The sequence below is a fragment of the Schistocerca cancellata genome, chromosome 8, assembly GCF_023864275.1.
Source record: "Schistocerca cancellata isolate TAMUIC-IGC-003103 chromosome 8, iqSchCanc2.1, whole genome shotgun sequence".
In the NCBI taxonomy this organism is placed as follows: Eukaryota; Metazoa; Arthropoda; class Insecta; order Orthoptera; family Acrididae; genus Schistocerca; species Schistocerca cancellata.
The window spans coordinates 97,317,865-97,341,113 of NC_064633.1; the positions used below are offsets into that span (position 1 = coordinate 97,317,865).

A 23,249-nucleotide genomic window follows, 5' to 3' on the forward strand; every position below is an offset into this window, starting at 1 on the left:
TATGCTTGAGACAATATTCTGATATTTTATAACGGGAAAACCTCAGACTAAGCAGTGCATAGATAAAACACTTTGTAACACTGTTTCTTTTGCAGACCTTGTTATTGCATATAAGGGGCTGTCAAAAGAAAAGGAGGCCCTGGAAGCCAGTCTCAAAGCAATTAGTGGGTCAAAGTCATCAACTCATCCTCCAACTGACGAAAATTCCATACCTGAGAAAGATGATGCCAGTACATCTGGTGCATCAGAGAAGGTAAGATACCTTAACTTTCTTACCAGTGAGAGGTGTCCAGAAAACTGCCCAGGATTTTTTTTTATAACTTCATCCAATTTTTCCATGTCGAATACCTGCACTGTGTTTAGAATTTGATATGTATGAGTTAAAATTCCAAGCATCTATGAAAGTAGAGTGACATGCAATTCTCTGCACTTTATCACCAACCTTCTCTAAGGTGTTGATGCACTACCTCATTACAAGACATAATGTACAATATTAAGGTTCAGCCTTCTAAGCAACTGAATTGTGAGAAAAAGATGGTTACATAAGGTAACAAATATACTAGGGCCTATGTAATGTAGTGAAGGAGGAGACTGGTAGAACCACAGATAGCGAGCAGATGGCATTAGGAGTGAGACATTGCTAGTAGATGTGTGCAGCGATCCAAAACTTTTCAACAAGCAGTTAATCACTGTTACAGTTAGTAGATACTGACATGGAATATCAGACGAACAATTACAAATAACTACATTAATTTGTATATGAACCTCTCCATACCAGTAGTAGTACTGTGTACTATAAAAACTTTGAAATAAAAATTCTAGTGGTTGTCATAAAATATCAGAAAAGTTAATTAAAATGTGTTCATTTGAATTTAGTGCTTTTCTGTGTAACCAGACATTTGTTGCTGGAACATTTCCCCACTGGCTGAAACATGCTGAAGTTAAACATCCATATAAGCAAGAGGATTTCACAAAAAATTTAGATGAAGTCCTTGGTAAAAGTCACATAGCAGATCATCCTTGCATTATGTATCTTCAGTATATGTGCATAATATGCACCAAAATACTCATTGAAGACTTGTTCATTCTCAAATATATGTTTAATTTTATTTTTGAGATGTGCATTGATTCACCCACTCCACAAAAAGGATGATAAGACAGACCCTAATAACTACAGAGGTATCTCATTATTTCTGGTCACCTACAAAATTCTCTCCAAAGTGTTACTCAACAGACTCGAACCACAAGCTGATATAAAGATAAGGGAATACCAAGTAGACTTCAGAAAAGGGAGGTTCTGTATTGAACAATTGCTCCTGAAGGTCAAACAGACAAACAATGCTGTAGTCACATTTATGGACTTTAAGAAGTCCTAGGACTCCATAGACAGGCAGATTCTCTTTGAAACATTAGAAGAATATAGAATAGAGAGAAAAACTGGGGCACTCATTCAAAAGACATGGAGGGACACTAAATCGAAAATAAAATTTATGGGAGAAATCTCAGACCCATTCGAGAGACCCCAGGGGACAGATAAGGTGATAGTCTCTCATCATTTTTATTCAACATTGTCTTGGACAAAATTATCAAACAATAGGATGCAAAAGTGAAAGGAATACAGTGAGGAAGAATGTGTGCAAACAAGATGATCATAAAATGCCAGGAATTTGCAAGTGACCTGGCAGTACCCAGCAACAAAAGACAAGCAGCACTGGAATATTTGCATGAAATCTCTGTGAAAACAGGTCTACAAATATCGTATGATAAGCCATGATACATGGATAGAAAGAACAACCACCACCAAGCCATGTACACAAAATACTGAAAGATTAACAGAGTGGAAAAATTCAAATATTATGGGGAATATATACAAAAAGGAGGATCAGGCAAGGCATCCAACAGCACAGAGAAATTTCAGAGAGTGTACAAAGTTACATGGATGCACCACAATAAAAGAAATATTTCATGACATGCTAAACTCAGGCACTTCAGTGCAGTTGTACTACCAGAAGCACTCCGTGCTTCAGAAATGACCACAACTGGAACATCAGGCATCACAAGACAGAAAAAAATAAAGATAAAATTATCAGAAAATTTTTAGAGCAGTTCACAGAGATGGTATATGGATTAAGAGACCAACCAAGGAATTATATGAAAACACAGACATGAACAGGAAATGCCAGCTAATATTCCATGGACACATATATGGAATTAACAACAACAGACTCATAAAGAGGATTTTTTATGTAATAAACAGTTCAATTAAAAAAAATGGTGTCAATAAATAAAGACCTAATGAAATAAGGAATCAGTATTGAAATAATAAATGAAAGAGATAAATAATGAACACAAAATTTAAAGTAAAAGAAAGGAATAAAACAGGCAAACTGTGGACAGAACAAAGGAAAAAATTTACACAACGAAGGAATGAAGAGTTTTTGGGAAGAAAAGGAGGAGGAAACAATGAACAAATGAATAATCATGTAACATTCAAGTTAGTCACTGTCCTGGAGGCAAGAATGTGTAATAATAATAATAATAGTATATAAAGTAGCATAGGATTAGGTGGCATGGGGAGGGCAGGAAGTTGGCCATGGCAGTAAATCAGAAGAAACATTCTAACATTCACCTTTGCAGCTTGTGAAAACCCAGGATGCTGGGTGGGCTACAAACACTGCTTCTCCTAAATTCCAGTCCAGTGCATTAACACTGCCTTAACTATCTTTTTTTGTTTAAAAAAGTAAATCACAGGTACCTAGTCTGCAGAATATCGTGTATAAGATGAAAAATATACTTAGGCATATGAACAGCTGCCAATGCTATATCCATCATAACTTTTCTTCCATCTGATTCACCAGAGAAAACCAAAAACCAATAGCAGAAACATTATTGTGCGAAGAGACACAGAGAATAGGTGGTACATTTGATAACAGATGAAAAAGTACTCAACAGTAAATAAGGATCTAGTATTTATGCAAGCATAACATATTCACTTGTGCTGTAAGTAATCTTCTCAACAAGAAACGTTTTAACTTTGCACTAAAATCTGTTTCTTTACTAGACCTATTTATTTATGTTGGAATTGCATTATAATGAGTAACACCAAAGTGGTTCACATGTGTTTGACTATGAGTTGAATTATCACAGTTGCAGTCACTATAGTTTGCATGTCTTAAAGTTCAGCTCTTGTAATCAATACACATTTTTATATGTGTGTGTGTGTGTGGGGGGGGGGGGGGGGTGGTACTGCAAGCACACACAACTTTTTAAATAGGGGCTTTCTGTTAACCTCTATAGAGCTACGTGGCATGATTCAGACAGCCCTTGTCTGTCACGTAAAAATTCCATTTGTCTGTTAATTTTACACCGAAAACTGTTCCATGAACTCCAAGGGACTGAAAGTAATAAAAATAAGCCATTCTATCACATTGTGCATTTACCTAATAATTTTAATTTTTGTGATGAAAAATTTATTAAATATGGTAAAATGCATTTAATTATGGTGTGAATGTAAACATTGGGCTATGTTACTGGTCAGTCTTTTACTGCTGCCTTTATATAACATTCACATTCAACAAAGTTGTCACCTTTCCATCTGATGTTGACCTCAGGCTATGCTGTAGCTCAGCCTGTTGCCACAACCAAGATTTGGAGGGTGGTGGTGGGGGATGGGAGAGGGGAGGGTCCAATATCACACTAACCATGTGTTATAAAAGCAAATTTTTAAGCATGTGGCTACAAATGATATATTGTCAAAGTTAGTTTGAATTTCTTAAAGGTTCCAATAGTGAGAAGGATATTTACAAGCTCTGTTTTATTCTTTACATTTTCTTTGTATACGACAAGAATGTACTTCATTATTAGACAAATTATGGGCTACTGATATATTCTGTGATTTGTCAGAGACATTTCAATGTGTAAATCATATCCCTTGAAGCGAACTAGCATACTATGGAGTAGCAGGAAATACTGCAAAATCTTTCAAATTGTACCAGTATCTCTGACAGGAAACAGTCTCAATGGGAAAAAGTCTGTATTGAGCCACCAGCTATTATCCAACTGGGACCTGTTTGCATGTGGCACCCTAGAAGATTCTATCGCAGAGCTTTTAATTTTCGTGATTGGTCACGATCTTTCATCAATAATATTACCAAATCTCAAGTTTGTTTGCAGATGGTACAAACATTGCAGTAAATCATGCATCAAGCATAGTTTGGAGAATATTTGTTAATGAAATTTTTGTAGTCATTATTAAATGGTTCACAGGTATTTCTTGGTCATTAAACTTCAAAAAGACAAACTATATGCGGTTCAGAAAATGCAACACAGATTCCCCTCTCCACACTTGGCCCCTGCATACGTGTAAAATTTGATGACAAGCAGTTAGCGGAGGGTGACTGTGTTAAGTTATTGGTTTAACATTCAATTAGGAGAAGCATGCCATAGAACTGTTAAGATACCTAAATGAATCTTTATTTGCAATGCTGATATTGTGAAACATAGGTGATACAAAAGTAAGAAAACTGTCATACTTGGCATACATTAAAGTTCAGGGAGAAGAAAGAAAAACTTCAAAGTTTTCTGATGACATTGTAATTCTGTCAGAGACAGCAAAGGACTTCGAAGAGCTGTGGAATTGAATAGACAGTGTCTTGAAAGGAGGATGTAAGAGGACCAACAACAAAAGCAAAACATGGATAATGGAATTAGGTGATGCTGAGGGAATTAGATTCGTAAACAAGATGCTTAAAAGTACATGAGTTTTGTTATTTGGGCAGCAAAATAACTAGTGATGGCCAGAGTAGAGAGTCGCATTGTCAGAGTGGAGTGTCGCATTGCTTCTGCATAATTTTTCATTGATTGTATCAATACCCATTTTTATTGTGATATTCCAAACATCCGCGAGTGCCATGGTAAATTAGTACTGTCTTTTGAAATTTTAGTGAATGACAGGGCTATCCTCATTCAGAACAGTCATTTTCTAATTTCATTGTACAATCACATTATTTTCGTAAGTTAACGCTATGAATGTTTTGTATATGTAATTTATTTCATAGCAAATCAGCATTTGTGAGTCACAGTTCGGCCAAAGAATCACCTCTGAATTTCATTGTATACCAGAGCAAATAAATGTGTGTTTTTGAGAATTTTCAGAAGCTGCCATTGTCCTTCGCATAATACTAGCAGTTTGTAGAAAATCAGCATTTGTGATTTAGGTACTGTACAGATTTTCTAGCTAACATGTTGTGTTACATCTAGTTTTTCACTTGAAGAGGGAATCATAAATTAACTCTACTTTTGAGTTTGATAACAACTAATTAACATCAAAACGTTTTAAGATACTAGGAATTTGTACCACAGGTTTTTCTGTTGCCTTAATAGGAACCTCATTTTGTTTATCTGCTTCAATTCTTATAGGGAATTAGCAAATTTTTATCTCAACGGGTTAAAAGATAATCCGCCAGCTTAAGTTAAATTTATTTGTTCATGTTGCTCCAGCAAAATTGCAGACCCACTGTGAATGCTGTTCTCAAACACAGGATGAGTTGGTTGACATTCATAAGCAGCTGGAAATCACCCTGGCTACTGTCAGTTGGCAACTCCTGTGAATCGGTGTGTTGGGAGAGCTCCGGAAAGTTGTGTACCTGTGATACATGTACCAGAGGTAACTCAGGTACTACTCTCTCCTTTGGAACCGGTCTCCTCTGCGGAAAGTACAATACCTGTCATTACCCGTCCACTTGACTATGAGTGGCGTATCAATGGTAGATCGAGGGATCTTGTACAGGGTGGATGGAGACCAGGGAAGAGTCAGGGTGTTGCACTGATCCTCCTAACCAATAAGTTTGAGATGCTGTCTTTCACTGAAACTGAAACTGAGCTAGTAGAACTCACTTCACCTGTTTTGGGGAAACATGTTTTGTCCGGTGTCAGGAGGAGGCAAATGCAATAGGGTATGTGGTCTATTAATTGAAGGCATTCAAGCATACGGCGAATGATTATAGCCTTTAGAGAAATAACAGCAAGGGACAGGAAAGGACACCAGGAGCTATTAGTGTGTATGCCTGGGGGCCTCATCCAGCTATGCAACAAACCATCAACCTCTTGCCTCAGAGGTGAAGTCACCAGCTACACAACTGGCATGCTGGAAAACACAGAAGGAATACTCCTGTGAAGACCTCCTATGTTTCCTCCACCCAACTAACACCTGAGTCTTCCTCTGCTAACCGGAAAAGCCTGAAGAAGTCAAACTAAGGAAAACAGTTTTTCCCTTCACTGACTCGAAGATCCTCTTCAATTGTGTCGCCACATGATACCATCACCTGGCCAACCTTCATATCACCGGTGCATACCACTAACCATTTTTCTGTGCTAGACTCCACAGACCACCAGCAGAAGAAAGCTGACACTTCCACATACCTCATGGAGCAGAATCATCCTGCCTCCATGCCCTGTAGCAGTGAGTCTTCGCAGGCTGGCACTCAGCAACCACCAAGGCGACACCCCTTCATTTTTTCCTGGTCATGAGTTTCCTCCAATGGGACATTCACAGCCTTAGATCCAGCAGAGAGGATTTATGGCTGGTCTTAGACTCTGGTAGCATCCACCATCCACTTGTTCTCTGCCTTCAGAAAACAAAATTGCTTCCTCACGACGGCATTGATCTTTCGCATTTCATCTCGGTCCGTTTTGACCTCCTCCCTGAGGTTGGTATTCCATCTCATGGGGGAGTCATGCTGCTCATATGGGATGATATTCATAGCCAACCCATCTCCCTGCCTTCAAGTTGTTGTAGTTTGCCTTTTCCTTCTTCATTTGACCTTTTTCACATCCTTCCTTGACTGTTCACGTCCCTCCGTCATTTGATGTCACCATGGCAGACTTCCTCCAGCTTATTGGGTAGCTGCTTCACCCTTTTCTGTTGCTTGGTGACTTTAATGTGCATTATACCCTTAGGAGTTCTCCCAGAACTTGTTGGCGAGATGTCCTCTTGGCTAGCCTTCTTACTCAACTTAAGGTCTTCTGCCTTAACGCAGGAGCACCCTTGTTGTTTTCAGACTCCTCGCACACCTGTTGTCATCAGCTGCAGAACGTTCCATTCCTTACACTTCCTCTTTACAACGTCGTGTCCCTTTGGTGGACTGAGACATGCTGTGACACAATTCGCGTGCGGAGATGTGCTCTCTGCCTTTTTAACCATGATCCTATTATGGCAAACTGCATTCATTATAAAGAGATGCTTGCACAGTGTTGTCGCGTTCTTCGGGATAGCAAAAACGCTAGCTGGATTTCATTCATGAGTTCTTTTAACAGTTCCACTCCCTCTTCTGTCGTGTGGGCCAACTCTCGATGGCTCTCTGGGACCGAGATCCATTCCCCAATTTCTGGCCTGACATTAACAGACGGTGTCATTGTGCACTCTATTGCTATCTTTAACACCTTGGCTCACCATTTTGCAGAGATTTCAAGCTCCTCCCACTGTCACCCTGCGTTCCTCCACCAGAAACGAGCAGAGGCAGATCGGGTGATACCCTTCTCTTCTCAGAATCGTGAACGCTACAATGTCGCCTTTACTTTGAGGAAGCTAGATCGTTCTCTCACTTCATCTCGATCCTCCGCCCCAGGGCCAGAAGCTGTTCACATTCAGATGTTGCAGCTCCTTTCTCTTGCGGGCAAGCAGTTTCTGCTTGATACGTACAACTGCATCTGGGCAGAGGACACGTTTCCCATATGCTGGCTTGAAGACACTTTCATACCCATACCTAAGCCTGGTAAGGACAAACATCTTCCTTCCAGCTACTGCCCCATTTCTCTCACCAGCTGTGTTTGCAAGGTGATGGGACGTATGATTCATGCCCGACTGGTATGGTGGCTCGAGTCTCACAATTTACTAATCGCTGCACAGTGTGGATTTGAATCCCTTTACCAGTTCTATGTCGGACACAGTTTCTTCTCAGGTCTAGTTGTCCCGAAAATTCTGTCTCTCTTGCTCTCCAATGTGAAGACTTGGTGTGATACAGTTTCTTCACTCTCATAACAGATCCTACATTTAGGGTCTTCTTCCATTATACCCATTGTATGTAGGTCTGTTTTGAAATTGCCGTGGTCAGTCATCAGTCCAACCATGAATTCAGTATCTTTCCTGTTCAAGCCCAGGATTATAGAGCTTCTTTTAAAACACGACTTTGGCATCATTACCTTACCATGTTTTTGTTTATAGACCATGGTCCAGTATTCTATGTGCTGTCTTCTAAGCCAGTTCCGTAGTTGTAGTCTGATCATAGCCTTGGTGATTGTCTGACAGCTTCCAGTTGAATGAATTGAGTCTTTGCCCACATCCTGGCCTATCTGTCAGCTAGTTCCTTGCCACTGATCCCTGAGTGGCCAGGGACCCACACTAGGTATCCTATTGCTTCCCCCTAGCTCCACCAGAGCCCTGTGACAGTCTGTAACAATCTTAGATATTGTTGCAGGAGCTGGCAATGATTTCAGGGCTGCCTGGCTGTCTGAATAGATGTAGATGCTATGGTCCTTATAGCAGCTACACATATTCTCCTCCACACATGCCCTGATTGCAGTAATTTTAGCTTGGAATACCGAGGCCAGTTTTCCTAGAGAGATGATGCACTCCAGTCTTGGCTGAATGCCGTACACCCCGGCCCCAGTGCGTTGAAGCAGTTGGGACTTGTTATATAGTCAGCCAGCATTTCCCCGGCCATTCCTATATTTACCTCACTCACTATTTTAGTGTGTGATTCTGGGTATCCCAGTGAGATCAAGTTTTTACCAGGTTTGAGTCTGTATGCACCAGCTGCTGCCGTCATCTTGACCCAAAGGTGTAGTGGAGGCACATCCAGCATGGCGTCCATCCCAGTGGTTGGTGTGCTGCTAATTCCATCTGTTATGGCTAGGAGCCTCTGTACCTTAGCCAGCTCCTTAGCTGCACCCTGTTGTTCTACCTTCTTCCACCACACTACGGCCCCATAGAAGATCCTAGGTCTAATCACAGTGGTGTATATCCAGTGCATACCTCTGGGGCTTAGGCCCCAGTTTTAGCCACAAGACCTTCTGGTACTCACTGGAGTGCCTTTTGCCTTGGGGCAGATGCTCTTAATGTGTGGGGTCCATGTTAGTTTCTCATCTAGATATTTGACTGCCCCCTTCACAGGTAGAGTTTCATCGAAAAGCTTTAGATTCCAACTTGAGTGTTCGATATGCTTCTTCGTGAATGTTTCCACAACATTCTTCTTAGGATCAACCCTTAGAGCCTGTTTGATGGTCCAGTCTTGCACAATGTCCAAGAATTCCCAACTGTGTCAGTAAATTTGCCAAGTGTTACTATGACAAGGTCATCTGCATATCCTTTGCAGAAGCATTGTCTGGAATTCAGTTCCTCAATGAGTTTGTTCACCACTAGATCCCACAATAAAGGGGACAAAACTTGTCCTTGCGGACAACTTCTAGTGGTATTAATTACCATCTTTTCATTCATCATGGTAGCCTCTACCTTCCTTCCACTAAGTGTGACCCTAGTCCACTACATATAGTGGTCCTAGATCTTGCACGTTGGTATGTGTGTTGGTTTGAATGTAGAGGAACTCTAGTTAGCCTCTCTCCCCAACATGTACATTAACCAGTTTTTCCAACGTTGTAAGAATGGAGGAAGACAGACTGATTGGCCTCATAACCATAGCCTTGGTTTGGAATAAAGACAACCTTCACTGCCCCTCCAGGCATTGGGAATGATTCCTGCTGCTGGTATAATCCTGAATAATCTGCATAGGACTCTTATAAGATTCTCTCCTGCCTGTTGCGGGAGAGCTGGAAAGGTTTCATTTGGGCCATGTGACTTGAATGGTTGGAATGATCCCACCACCCATTGGACTTTACTGAAGTCGACACTCTCCTTGGCCGATTCCCAGTCCTCTCTTTGAATGCCTGAGAACCAGTGTCTCCCAGGAATCACATTCTGGTGTATGTTATCCGCCAGAGCGTATTGAAGAAAGTGAGATTTGAGGAGCAGTTCCAGCGTCTAATGTGCTGTCTTTGTATATTCCCCATCCTCCTTCCTCAATGTACCTTCTGGATTAGTTGGTACTGTATTGAGGATTTTGTGAAGTCGTCTTGCTTGAGCAGTTGTGGCCTCCACTTCCTCACAGAATTCCTTCCAGGATGCCTTCTTTGATTATCTAATTGCAAGGTTGTAGTTGACAAGAGCCTCACAATATTTTGCCCATTGTCCTTTACATCTCGAGAGGTTAAACAGTCTTCGTACCTGTTTTCTTTGCATTTCCAAGTTAGTGTTCTACCAAGGCATACTCCTATTTCTGCACTTCATGGTGATTTAGCAGTTGTCCTGGTATGAGGTCACTTTCGCCTTTGCTACTTCCTCAAACTCTACTGGGTTCCTTATCAAGGTTTTAATTTCCGATAAGCCTAAATCAAGGTCCCTCCTATATGTTTCCCAGTCCATTTTCCTGGGATTATTATAGGCCGTGGTCTGTCTGATTCCCATTTCAACCATGAATTTAATATGCACATGGTCCAATGAGGATGGCTCTAATGCTACATGCCGCTGTTTGACATAGCTGCCCATCATCATGGAACCAAAGGTTATGTCAATTACTTCTTCCCCTCTGCTAGTCCTGTATGTAGGTTTGTCAGCCCTCTTCAGGACCATCAAGTTGTTAGACAAGAGAAATTGAAGAAGGTACTCACCTCTACTGTTGGTGTCCTTGCTGCCCCATACTGTTGGTGTCCTTGCTTCCCCACACTAGATTGTGGGCATTGGCATCACATCCAACCACCAGGTGGTTGCCTTGCTGATGGCAAGCATCTGTCAGTCTCCTCACCTCCAAGGCAGGAGGAGGAGAGCTGTCTTCGTAATGAAGGTGTGCTGAGACCAAAACAATTTTCCTCGTGATACCTTCTTCACTTTGCTGCATCCTGATGGTCACCAGGTCCCTGGAGCAGAAATCCATCATTGGCATGAAAGAAATTCCATGTCTCACATAGATGCATGCTCTGAAGTTTCTTGGATTTCTAGCACAATTCAGCTTACCTCCAGTGCCACTGAGGCCGATACACCCCCTTTATATAAGTAAGGTTCTTGTATCAGGGCCATGTCGACTTCCTGTCTCCTCAGGGTAGCAGTGGCCCCTTTACTGTGTTGCAGATTAATCTGTAGCACCTCGAGTCTCCGTCTTGCTGCCATCATTGCCTTTGAGGTCTTTGATTACCCTGATGGCAACCTGCAAGAACCCTAAAAACAATTTCAGGTCTTGCTCTCGCATCACCTTCAGGGACTTCTTTATGACCCCCCACCACCAAGGTTTGTCCTTCCGGTACAGCCTTCTGGTTGATTATCCTCCAATCCTCTGTCGAGACTTTTGGATTCTGAACCACTATCTTCTCGAACAGAGTTTTTGGAGAGACATCTTTAAGGATCTATGGTAGCCATGTTGATACCTTTGTGATCTTAAGAAGCTCAGCTGCGGTCCTGACCAGCAGCTTCGTAACCTCCCACAGGGATATCATGGGCACTTTGTCCTTGAGCCATTCCACTGTATTCACCCCCTCGCAGACAAAAATGAGGGCACTGTGATCTAGATAGACCCTCCTGAAATTGGGTCCTGGCCAGTTCCCCCCCCCCCCCCCCCTTCCCCCCCCCCCCCTCCACCCAATCTTATCAAAGAGGGCCATCTGTACGAGCTGCTCTTGCTGCGAGGTCGAGGTGGTGCCTACCAGTGGATAGTGTTCCTGAATAACCGCCATCTTAAAAACTGAGACTGCAGTACTGTAAGCCTGTCTCCCTATTTCCTGCCCCAACTTTTTCTGAGTTTTTCTGGGCTTGCTGATCCTGAGAGGAGGGAGTCTTGGTACCTGTCTTTGACTTTGTGGTGGTCTGCATATCCCCTACAACCTGACACAGTTTTTTCTTAGGCGCAAGCCCTTTTAATTCCCTCCACATTTGTTTTGAAAGCCATTCTTTTCCTTGCTTTTGTTTCTGTTCCCTGAGAAGTTTCCTCCTCTGGGCCCTAGACAAGGCTTTAATCTTGTGATCTGGTCAAACTTGTCAGTTACAGTTCCCACTTCTTGCTCAGATCTGATTCAGTAGTGGGAATGCATTTCATCGGTCCTGATCCTGGTGTTTGGGTGTCTGAGGTCTCAGTTTGCCCCTCTGTTTGTTTTAATTTATTTTTGTCAGTCCTGTCCGTCTTGGTCCCATGAGATTTGGGGATCTACTCAGCCCACACCATGGAAACCCCATGCGGGGTAAGGCTATTTACTCAGCGAGGTCACCCGGTATCCCTAAGGCTCCATTTGCAACACATCTTCCCATGTGCCATACACCCCTCGGCATGGATCGCATCACACCTTGGGTTGGGGAAGGAAATTTGTTAAGGAATAGGTGTGGAAAAGGAAGACGTTGTGGTACACTCTTAGTCTGATCCATCGGCTAAGGTCTTTCCGGCAGAAGATCCTGTATCTTCGGCATAGCCCTCAGCTTCAAGCGGATAGGCATGTCTCTCCACCCGCACGTACAGTGCTTTGTCAAGGTGGTGTCCCCCGGAGAGGCGGAAATCCAGACTGTGGCCTTGTTTTTCAATCTGGAAAAAGCCTACAACACCTGCTGGAGGACTGGTATCTTCCATACTCTCTACGCGTGGGGCTTCTTTGGTCACCTGCCCCATTTAATACTCTTCAGGAATTTTCAAAAGAGCAAGTTTTCAAAGTACATGTGGGTTCTGCCTTGTCGGTCACCTGTATCCAGGAAAATGGTGTGCTTCAGGGTTCTGTCTTGAGTGTCATCCCCCTTTGCTATCACCATTAACCCTATAATGGCCTGTCTCTCGCCAGGCATCTCCGGCTCCCTATTCATTGACGATTTTGCCATCAATTGCAGTTCGCCACAGAATTGTCCCATTGAGTGGCATATTCAGTGATGTCTTGATCGTCTTTACTCATGTAGCACTGACAGTGGCTTTTTTTTTTTTTCCACTGACAAAATCGTTTGTATGAATTTCTGGTGGCGCAATTGGTTTCTTCCACTGTCTTTACATTTTAGGCCTGTTGCTCTTCTGTTTGTTGAAACTACAAATTCCTGGGGCTCATTTTCGATAGGAAACTTTCTTGGTCCTCCCATGTGTATTACTTACCTGGCAGCCTGCTGTATGCAGTCCCTCAATGTCCCACATGTCCTCAATGGTGCTTCCTGGGGTGCAGACCGAACTACCCTCTGTTTGTACCAGTCCCTTTTCTGTTCCAAACTAAACTATGGGTGTTTCATTTATGCATCTGCATGTCCGTCCCTCTTACGCCATCTCAGTACTATCCACCATTGTGGCATCCTTTTGGCCACTGGCACCTTTTACATAGCCTGGTTGAGAGTCTGTATGCAGATGCTGCCTTCAAAGTCTCTGTCTGCTGTACACCATCCGTCTGTTAGTCCAGGAAAGCTGTCACTTGCTCACACTTAACAGAGCCACTGTGATATTTATGTGGGTTCCCGGTCACGTCGGTCTGACAGGAAACGAGACTGCTGCTGCTGCTGCTGCTGCCAAGGCTGCAGTCCTCGTGCCTCAGCCTGCTAGTTCTTACATTCCCTCTGATGATCTCTGTGTTGCCATCTGTCTGCAGGTGGTATCACCTTGGCATCACCAGTGGTCTTCCCTTCATGGGAACAAGCTTCGTGCTATTAAGCATATCCCAGTAGCTTGGATGACCTTATCTCGGCCCTCTCGCTGCGAGGATATCATTTTAACTAGGCTGCGTATTGGGCACTGTGTTTGTTAAGTGGTGCTCCCCCATCACTTTGTGCATGTTGCATCCAACTTTTAACTGTCTGCCATTTTCTGATGGAATGCTCTTGTTTTATCTGCTTACATTTCCGTTTTTGTTTGCTGTCTGAGTTATCAGCCATTTTAGACAACAATGTGCTGACTGTTGACCCCGTTTTACTTTTTGTCCATCTTAGCAATATGATGAAGGCCGTTTAAGTTTTTGCTCTGGACCGCCATTTCTTTATGGCGTATTTCACTGACCTTTCTCCACATCCCTTTTCGTAGCTGCCTTCTCTTTTGTTGATTAGTATTAACATGTAGTTGTTTTTAACTCTTCTCTTTGTCTTCATGTTGTACAGTTTTGAATGGGGGGCTCCATATGGTTCCCAAGTTGTGCAGTGTGCTGTAAACCATAAAATTACCAAATGAGGAGCAACCAGTTGCAAGATCATGTTTTCTTTATTTACTTTTGCAAACAGATTTCAACTGATTGACAGCCATCATCGGTGCTTTCAATGCGTCCCTGAGTAATAACACTGTCTTAAACAGACGTCAACTTTATGTTTGATGTCTGTTTAAGACAGTGTTATTACTCAGGGACACATTGAAAGCACTGATGATGGCTGTTAATCAATTGAAATCGATTTGCAAAAGTAAATAAAGAAAACATGATCTTGCGACTGGTTGCTGCTCATTTGATAATTGTACAGTTTTGACATGGGCGCATATGACCCTAGTTGTCTAGGTGTCCTAAAAACAAAATTAATTAAAAAATAAATAGAAAATAAAAAATAAATCTGAGGCTGCTACGTGAGTAGCTGACTGTGTGTGAGGTGCACACTTTTTTTCTTTTTCTTTTTCTTTTTTTTTTTTCTTGTTTTAGATTGGGCGACTCTCCATCCAATCCAGATAACAGTAGCTGTAGGAAATCCACAAGTAACAATGTAAGATCGAAAGAAATTCCACCCCCCGGTGCAAGAGTCTGAAGTGCTCATGAAAAGCAGTGTAGCTCACATACTGAACACTGGTTGAAACCTGAAATTGATAGCAGTGAGATTTTTGGGGAAAATTTGAGTGTGTATCAAAAGGACAGGCAAATGGAAAATGAAGGTGGTGTATTTGTTGCAGTAGACAAGAAATTCAAATCCACAGAGGCAGAAACGGTACGGGCAACACTAAGTATCAGGGGTGCTCATAAAATGATAATTGGACCCTACTATTGCCCACCAGACTCATCTCCTGATGTAACCGAAAACTTTACAGAAAACCTCAGCTCACTTGTAGGTAAGGTCCCCATTCATACCATGTAATCAACAATGAAGACTTTAATCATCCAACAATTAATTGGGAAGATTACCATTTTGTTAGTGGTGGGTGCGATGAGATATGGTGTGAAACTTTACTGAATGCCTTCTTTGAAAACTGCCTATGATAGGTAGTTAGGAACCCCTCATCATGGAAATACATTGGATCTAATGGCAGCAAATATACCTCTTTGAGGATGTTCACATTGAAACTGGTACCAGGGACCATCACATGGTTGTGGCGATAATTGTTACCAAAGTACAAAGGACAACCAAAAGAAGTAGAAAGATACATATCTTCAATAAATTAGATAAAAAATCAGTAGTGTCATATCTCAATGAGCAACTTGAAACTTTCACCATGGGGCAGAAGCATGACTCAAGTTTAAGAGAACAGTTGACCATGCACTAGATAGATATGAACCAAGTAGAACAATTCTTAAGGGGAGGGAAAGTCTGTGGTATACAGTCACTGTAAAGAAACTTCTAAAGAAACAGATTACTGCTTAGTAAGAGTAAAACAAAGCGTAGGGCTATAGATAGAGAGATGCTGAGCGAAACGCATTTAGCTGTCAAGAGAGCAATGCATGATGCCTTTAATGACTACCATAGCAGAATATTGTCAAGTGCTCTTTCTCAGGGCCCAATGATATTCTCATCTTATGTAAAGGCTGTTAGTGACACCGAAGTTAGTATCCAGACCCTAGTGAATGAGATAAACTCAAATTGAGGGTAGCAAAGCAGAAGTTGGAATCTTAACTCCATTTTCAAATGTTCTTTTACAAAGGGAAACTGAGGAGAATTGCCCCAATTTAATCCTCATATCAGTAAAAAGATGAATGAAGTAAGTATTAGTGTCAGTGGTGTTGAGAAACAGCTGAAATCATTAAAACTGAACAAAGCTCCAGGCCCCGATGGAATTCCTGTCAGATTCTACATTATTTGCAGCTGAGTTAGCCCCTCTTCCATGTATAATCTACTGTAGATCTCTCGAACAGAAAACTGTGCAAAGTTCTTGGAAAAAGCCACAGGTCACATCTGTCTACAAGAAGGGTAGTAGAAGTTATCCAAAAAAGTACCGTCCAATATCCCTGATATCGATTTGTTGTAGAATCTTAGAACATATTCTGAGTTCAAACATAATGAGATCTCTTGAACAAAATGACCCCCACAGTGTCAACTAGCATGGATTTCGAAGACATCGATCATGTGAAACCCAACTAACACTTTTCTCACATGACATACTGAAAGCTTGAATCAAGGCAACTAGGCAGATGCAATATTTCTTGATTTCCAAAAAGCATTTGACTCAATACTGCACCTATGCTCATTGTCAAAAGTAATAGCATACAGAGTATCAAGCGAAATTTGTGATTGTATTGAGGACTTTTGGGTAGGGAGGGCACAGCATATTATCTTGAATGGAGAGTCATTGTCAGATGTTTGTGTGGAATGTGGCCATGTATGGAAATAAGATGTGGATGAGGAACAGCTTAGGCAAAAAGAGAATAGAAGGTTTTGAAATGTGGTGTTACAGAAGAATGCTGAAGATTAGATAAATAGACCATGTAACTCATGAGGAGGAACTAAATAGAATTGTAGACAAAAGAAATTTTGTGGCTCAAGCTGACTGGAAGAAGGAATCTGTTGGTAGGGCACATTCTATGGCATCAATTTAGTGTTCCAGGGAAATATTGGGGGGGGGGGGGGGGGGGGGGGGGGGGTAGAATTGTGGAGAGAGACCAAGAGATGAACGGAGTAAGACAGAGTAAGTAGAGTCAGAAGGATGTAGGATGTAGGTTGAGTGCAGCACAAAGAGTTGCATCAAACCGGTCTTCAGACTGGAAGCAATGACAACTACTACTACTACCACTACTACTACTACTACTACTACTACTACTACTACTTAGCTCCTACTTTCATTCAATAATGTCATAGGGATCATTTTGTGTGGTAACTCATCAAGCCAAGGTAAAGTTTTCAGAGTCCAAAAGCATGTAATTTATGATGTAAACTCAAGAATATCCTGCATAGGTGCTAAAGATGACAGTGCCAACCACTGACATCAAGATGATGGACACCTCTATTTCAAGCCTATACAATATACTGATCATTACCTCTGTCATTACACATGCATACAAACACAAATAATATGAAAAATATTTAATCGCAGAAATACCATGAAACTAACAGGACAGCTGTGTGGTTTTGGATAGGGACAAACTAATTATACAACAGTGCTAATGTTGAATACATACCAAAACAAATACTGAAATCCAGCATACAAAATCCACAGCAATCAACAAAACTACAATAAAAAACCAGAAAAAAATTGTAGGGAGTTTCAGTTGACCTGTACAGCCCAGACGAATTCCACGATCCCACAGAAACCACACACAAGTTTACGAATCTGATATCTACACTTTCCGTGATCTATGTAGATAAAATGAAGTTTGCTGTACCACAAAAGCAAAAATTGCGCACATAACTAATATCAAAAACCTAACCTCACCAATGTAGGTACAATAAGCTCAACAATGTCTAGTGAATTTTATCCATAGTGGATGCTGGCAAACTCCATGACTGTTCCTTTATAGGGTGTAGAAAAATTAACCGCTACCAGTCACGAATAAATAATCCTTTGTTGTGACTGGTAGGGGAAATGTTTCTGCAGTTTCTACCAGTCACAATCCAACACCATTATCAATAACTTACAACACAAACTAAAAACTCTACAATCTTGCATCATCAGTAATTTCAGTATACAGGAAACACACTATTGCAAACACACACACATAACCATCATACAATCACAATGAAAATAAGTATTTATCAACCAAAATCCAATGACAGACAAAACTACAGTGGACATAGCTCCCCCCCCCCCCCCCCACGCAAACACACAAAAACCTAGAAACAATCATAAATGTCACCCCTGCCTCTCAAACCCAACCCAACCCCCCCCCCCCCCCTCCAACCACCACCACCACCACCACCACCAAAACCAACCACTGCCCACCAACTAATACTTATCCTACATGCAATACTCAGACATAAGACATAAATCTAACTAATTATATATGCCACCCTTCACCTTAAAAAAATATCCAATCTCCTGGTTTCCCACCTCCGGAAAGGCAACTCACTCACCCTTCACAACCTTTCCAGCAAACCTCAACCTCCTCTCATTGCACACAAACCCAGTCTCTCCCATCTACTCAATCTCCCACTTCCAGCTCCACTCCCTCCAAAACCTCAAAATTCCAATCAACACAATCTGGAACCACAACACCCCAATTCAGTAGTTAACCTTTCCTCCAAACCTCTCTCCCAATCCGAAACCTCTGTCCTATCCAAAGGCCTCACCTTCAGCCCCACTCCCAGATTTAACCAAACAGCCCTCGTCAAAGATTTACTGTCCTACACCCGTACTCTCTGCTGGAAATATCACTTTGCCACGAAGAAAAATGATCCTAATCCTACTCCTAATGATCCAACTCCCCAAGACACTACCCAAATTGAACCATGCCTGGAACAGTTCCGTCCTCCGTCACAGCGGGACGCACCTCCTCTTCCTCAAAATCACCCTCTCCTAACCTTCCAGGAATTTCTGACTTCCAGCCTTGCCTCTCAATCCTTCTTAAAAAACCTTAATCCTACTCCCAACATCACCACTGCTGAAGCCCAGGCTATCCGTGATCTGAAGGCTGACCGATCCATCGTCATTCTTCCGGCGGACAAGGGTTCCACGACTGTGGTACTTGATCGTCGGGAGTATGTGGCTGAGGGACTGCGTCAGCTTTCAGACAACACTACTTACAAAGTTTGCCAAGGTAATCCCATTCCTGATGTCCAGGCAGAGCTTCAAGGAATCCTCAGAACCTTAGGCCCCCTACAAAACCTTTCACCTGACTCCATCAACCTCCTGACCCCACCAACACCCCGCACCCCTACCTTCTACCTTCTTCCCAAAATTCACAAACCCAATCATCCCGGCCGTCCCATTGTAGCTGGTTACCAAGCCCCCACAGAACGCATCTCTGCCTACGTAGATCAACACCTTCAACCCATTACATGCAGTCTCCCATCCTTCATCAAAGACACCAACCACTTTCTCTAACGCCTGGAATCCCTACCCAGTCTGTTACCCCCGGAAACCATCCTTGTAATCATTGATGCCACTTCCTTATACACAAATATTCCGCATGTCCAGGACCTCGCTGCGATGGAGCACTTCCTTTCACGCCGATCACCTGCCGCCCTACCTAAAACCTCTTTCCTCATTACCTTAGCCAGCTTCATCCTGAACCACAACTTCTTCACTTTTGAAGGCAGACATACCAACAATTAAAGGGAACAGCCATGGGTACCAGGATGGCCCCCTCGTACGCCAACCTATTCATGGGTCGCTTAGAGGAAGCCTTCTTGGTTGCCCAGGCCTGCCAACCCAAAGTTTGGTACAGATTTATTGATGACATTTTCATGATCTGGACTCACAGTGAAGAAGAACTCCAGAATTTCCTCTCCAACCTCAACTCCTTTGGTTCCATCAGATTCACCTGGTCCTACTCCAAATCCCATGCCACTTTCCTTGACGTTGACTTCCACCTGTCCAATGGCCAGCTTCACACGTCCGTCCACATCAAACCCACCAACAAGCAACAGTACCTCCATTATGACAGCTGCCACCCATTCCACATCAAACGGTCCCTTCCCTACAGCCTAGGTCTTCGTGGCAAACGAATCTGCTCCAGTCCGGAATCCTTGAACCATTACACCAACAACCAGAAAACAGCTTTTGCATCCCGTAACTACCCTCCCGACCTGGTACAGAAGCAAATAACCAGAGCCACTTCCTCATCTCCTCAAACCCGGAACCTTCCACAGAAGAACCCCAAAAGTGCCCCACTTGTGACAGGATACTTTCCAGGACTGGATCAGATTCTGAATGTGGCTCTCTAGCAGGGATACGACTTCCTCAAATCCTGCCCTGAAATGAGATCCATCCTTCATGAAATCCTCCCCACTCCACCAAGAGTGTCTTTCCGCCGTCCACCTAACCTTCGTAACCTCTTAGTTCATCCCTATGAAATCCCCAAACCACCTTCCCTACCCTCTGGCTCCTACCCCTGTAACCGCCCCCAGTGTAAAACCTGTCCCATGCACCCTCCCACCACCACCTATTCCAGTCCTGTAACCCGGAAGGTGTACATGATCAAAGGCAGAGCCACGTGTGAAAGCACCCACGTGATTTACCAACTGACCTGCCTACACTGTGAAGCGTTCTATGTGGGAATGACCAGCAACAAACTGTCCATTCGCATGAATGGACACAGGCAGACAGTGTTTGTTGGTAATGAGGATCACCCTGTGGCTAAACATGCCTTGGTGCACGGCCAGCACATCTTGGCACAGTGTTATACCGTCCGGGTTATCTGGATACTTCCCACTAACACCAACCTGTCAGAACTCCGGAGATGGGAACTTGCCCTTCAGCATATCCTCTCTTCTCGCTATCCGCCAGGCCTCAATCTCCGCTAATTTCTAATTTCAATTTGCCGCCGCTCATACCTCACCTGTCTTTCAACATCATCTTTGCCTCTGTACTTCCGCCCCGACTGACATCTCTGCCCAAACTCTTTGCCTTTACAAATGTCTGCTTGTGTCTGTGTATATGCGGATAGATATGTGTGTGTGTGCGAGTGTATACCTGTCCTTTTTTCCCACTAAGGTAAGTCTTTCCGCTCCCGGGATTGGAATGACTCCTTACCCTCTCCCTTAAAACCCAAATCCTTTTGTCTTTCCCTCTCCTTCCCTCTTTCCTGACGAGGCAACCGTTGGTTGCGAAAGCTAGAATTTTGTGTGTATGTTTGTGTTTGTTTGTTTGTGTGTCTATCGACCTGCAAGCGCTTTTGTTTGGTAAGTCTCATCATCTTTCTTTTTAGATATAATTATATATTATTTCTTAAACAACAAAAATCATCAAACCTTCACATCCCCCGTCCCCCCATACCTCACCAAGAAAAGCCTCCTGCCCCAAAAACATATTCAGTTAACAACCTTCATCCTGTACATTTAACTATCTTCATCTGGTACATTTTCTCAGTAACCTTCGGCAAACTTTGAAACAAACAAAAATTATTAGGGACACTGTTCCTCCAGCAACATTCTTCTAAATGTGACTGCAAGGTGGAAGAGCAGCTACCAATTGTGTCCATCTCCCTACCACCCTAAAAAGAAAGTCAGAAAACCCAGGCCCTGAAACAACAGCCCCCCACACCCACATACACATGGGATGATTACCCCTCCAAAACTTTTGTTTCCCAAATGCAGACACATCAGCTTGAGCCAAACTCCTGGCTATCCACCCAACCAACCTGTTGTGTCTAGACAAGACAGCCTAGACACAATGTGAGGAAGCCGAAAGGCACGCGCTTAAACTCACGCAGGCTGGCGTGAGGTCTGAAACAGGATACGTAATGAATGCTATAAAGAAAAGTACGTAGCTTCTGGAATACTTAACTTTAATCCACATTTGTAGAACATCGCTCTTGATGATACATTAATAGTGTCTCAATATCAATTGAATACGGCACCTTGCTAGGTCGTAGCAAATGTAGCTGAAGGCTATGCTAACTATCGTCTCGGCAAATGAGAGCGTAATTCTCAGTGAACCACGGCTAGCAACATCGGCTGTACAACTGGGGCGAGTGCTAGTACGTCTCTCTAGACCTGCCGTGTGGTGGCGCTCGGTCTGCAATTACTGACAGTGGCGACACGCGGGTCTGTCGTATACTAGCAGACCGCGGCCGATTTAAAAGCTACCACCTAGCAAGTGTGGTGTCTGGCGGTGGCACCACACAACCACCTATGTATATAAATAAAAATGTTAATGTTCAGACAATGGAAATTCCAAGTAAGAATATCAATAATACAGGAAAAGAAAGATTTCTACTTATCTTAAAGAAGACATGTTAAGTTGCAGACAGGCACAATTAAAAGACACTCACATATTGCTTTCGGCCACAGCCTTTGTCAGTAAAACACACACACACACACACACACACACACACACACACACACACACACACACACACACACACACACGACCACCAACTCAAGGGGAAGGGGAAGGGATAGTGGTCTACGGGTGTGGAGAGAGACGTACGCTGTCTGGCAATGTGTGCTGGGTCTAGACTGCCAACAGGCGCAGCACCAGGAGGTTGTGGGGCAGTGAGATGGGGAAAATAGGAACAAAAACTTAAAGGAGCGGAGAAAGGCAGGTCGGTGCATTGGCAGAGGGCTGCAGGTAAACAGGGTGGTAGACAAGAATGGGGAGGAGAAGATAGGACAGAGGGGGTGGAAACTGTAGGGTAGAGGGTGTTGGAATGGTATGTAACAGTAGGTTGAGGTCAGGATAATTATGGGAGTGGAGAATGTGTTGTAAGGATAACTCCCATCTGCACTGTTCAGAAAAGCTAGTGGTGGAGGGAAGGTTCCAGATGTTTCGGGTAGTAAAGCAGCCATTGAAATAAAGTGTGTTATGATCGGCTGCATGCTGTCCCACAGGGCGGTCTACTTTGCTTTTGGCCACATTTTGGTGGTGGCCGTTCATCCTGGTGGACAGCTGGTTGGTAGTTATGTTGTTGTTGTTCTTGTGTTCACAATCCAGAGACCATACCACACTGGTAGTCATATCTATATAAAAAGCTGTACAATGATTGCATCAGATATGGTAAATGACATGGTTACTTTCACAGGTGGCCTGGCCCGTAATATAGGAATTGCTGGGTAGATGGATTGGGCAGGTTTGGCACCTGGATCTTCCACAGGGATATGATCCTTGTGGCAAGGGGCTGGGGGTGGGAGTGGCATAGGGATGGACTAGGATGTTGTGGAAGTTGGGTGGGTGACAGAGCACTGCTTCAGGAGGGGTGGAAAGTATCTCAGACAGGAGGGACCTGCAACCTACTCTCCTATACAAAATATACCAACCACTTCTTCCACCTACTCTCCACAGTTCCTGTGCATTTACCACATGGTGCCCTGCTCATCACTGTTAATGCCACCTCCCTTTATGCTAACATCCCTAATGCCCATGGCCTTACCACTACTGAGCAGTACCTTTCCCAATGCCTGACGGATTTCAAACCAACAACCT

The 23,249-nt window shown here is 43.1% G+C and overlaps 1 protein-coding gene across 2 annotated transcripts in view; it reads left to right on the forward strand.

The window, feature by feature from the left end:
* The window catches only part of LOC126094685 (GRIP and coiled-coil domain-containing protein 1), a 135,853-nt gene that overhangs the window by 425 nt on the left and 112,179 nt on the right, over positions 1-23,249 (forward strand). For both annotated transcript variants that reach the window (XM_049909207.1, XM_049909206.1), the window contains exon 2: positions 96-253. In XM_049909207.1, the coding sequence (XP_049765164.1) occupies positions 96-253 (158 nt within the window). The remainder of the gene's footprint in view (positions 1-95; positions 254-23,249) is intronic.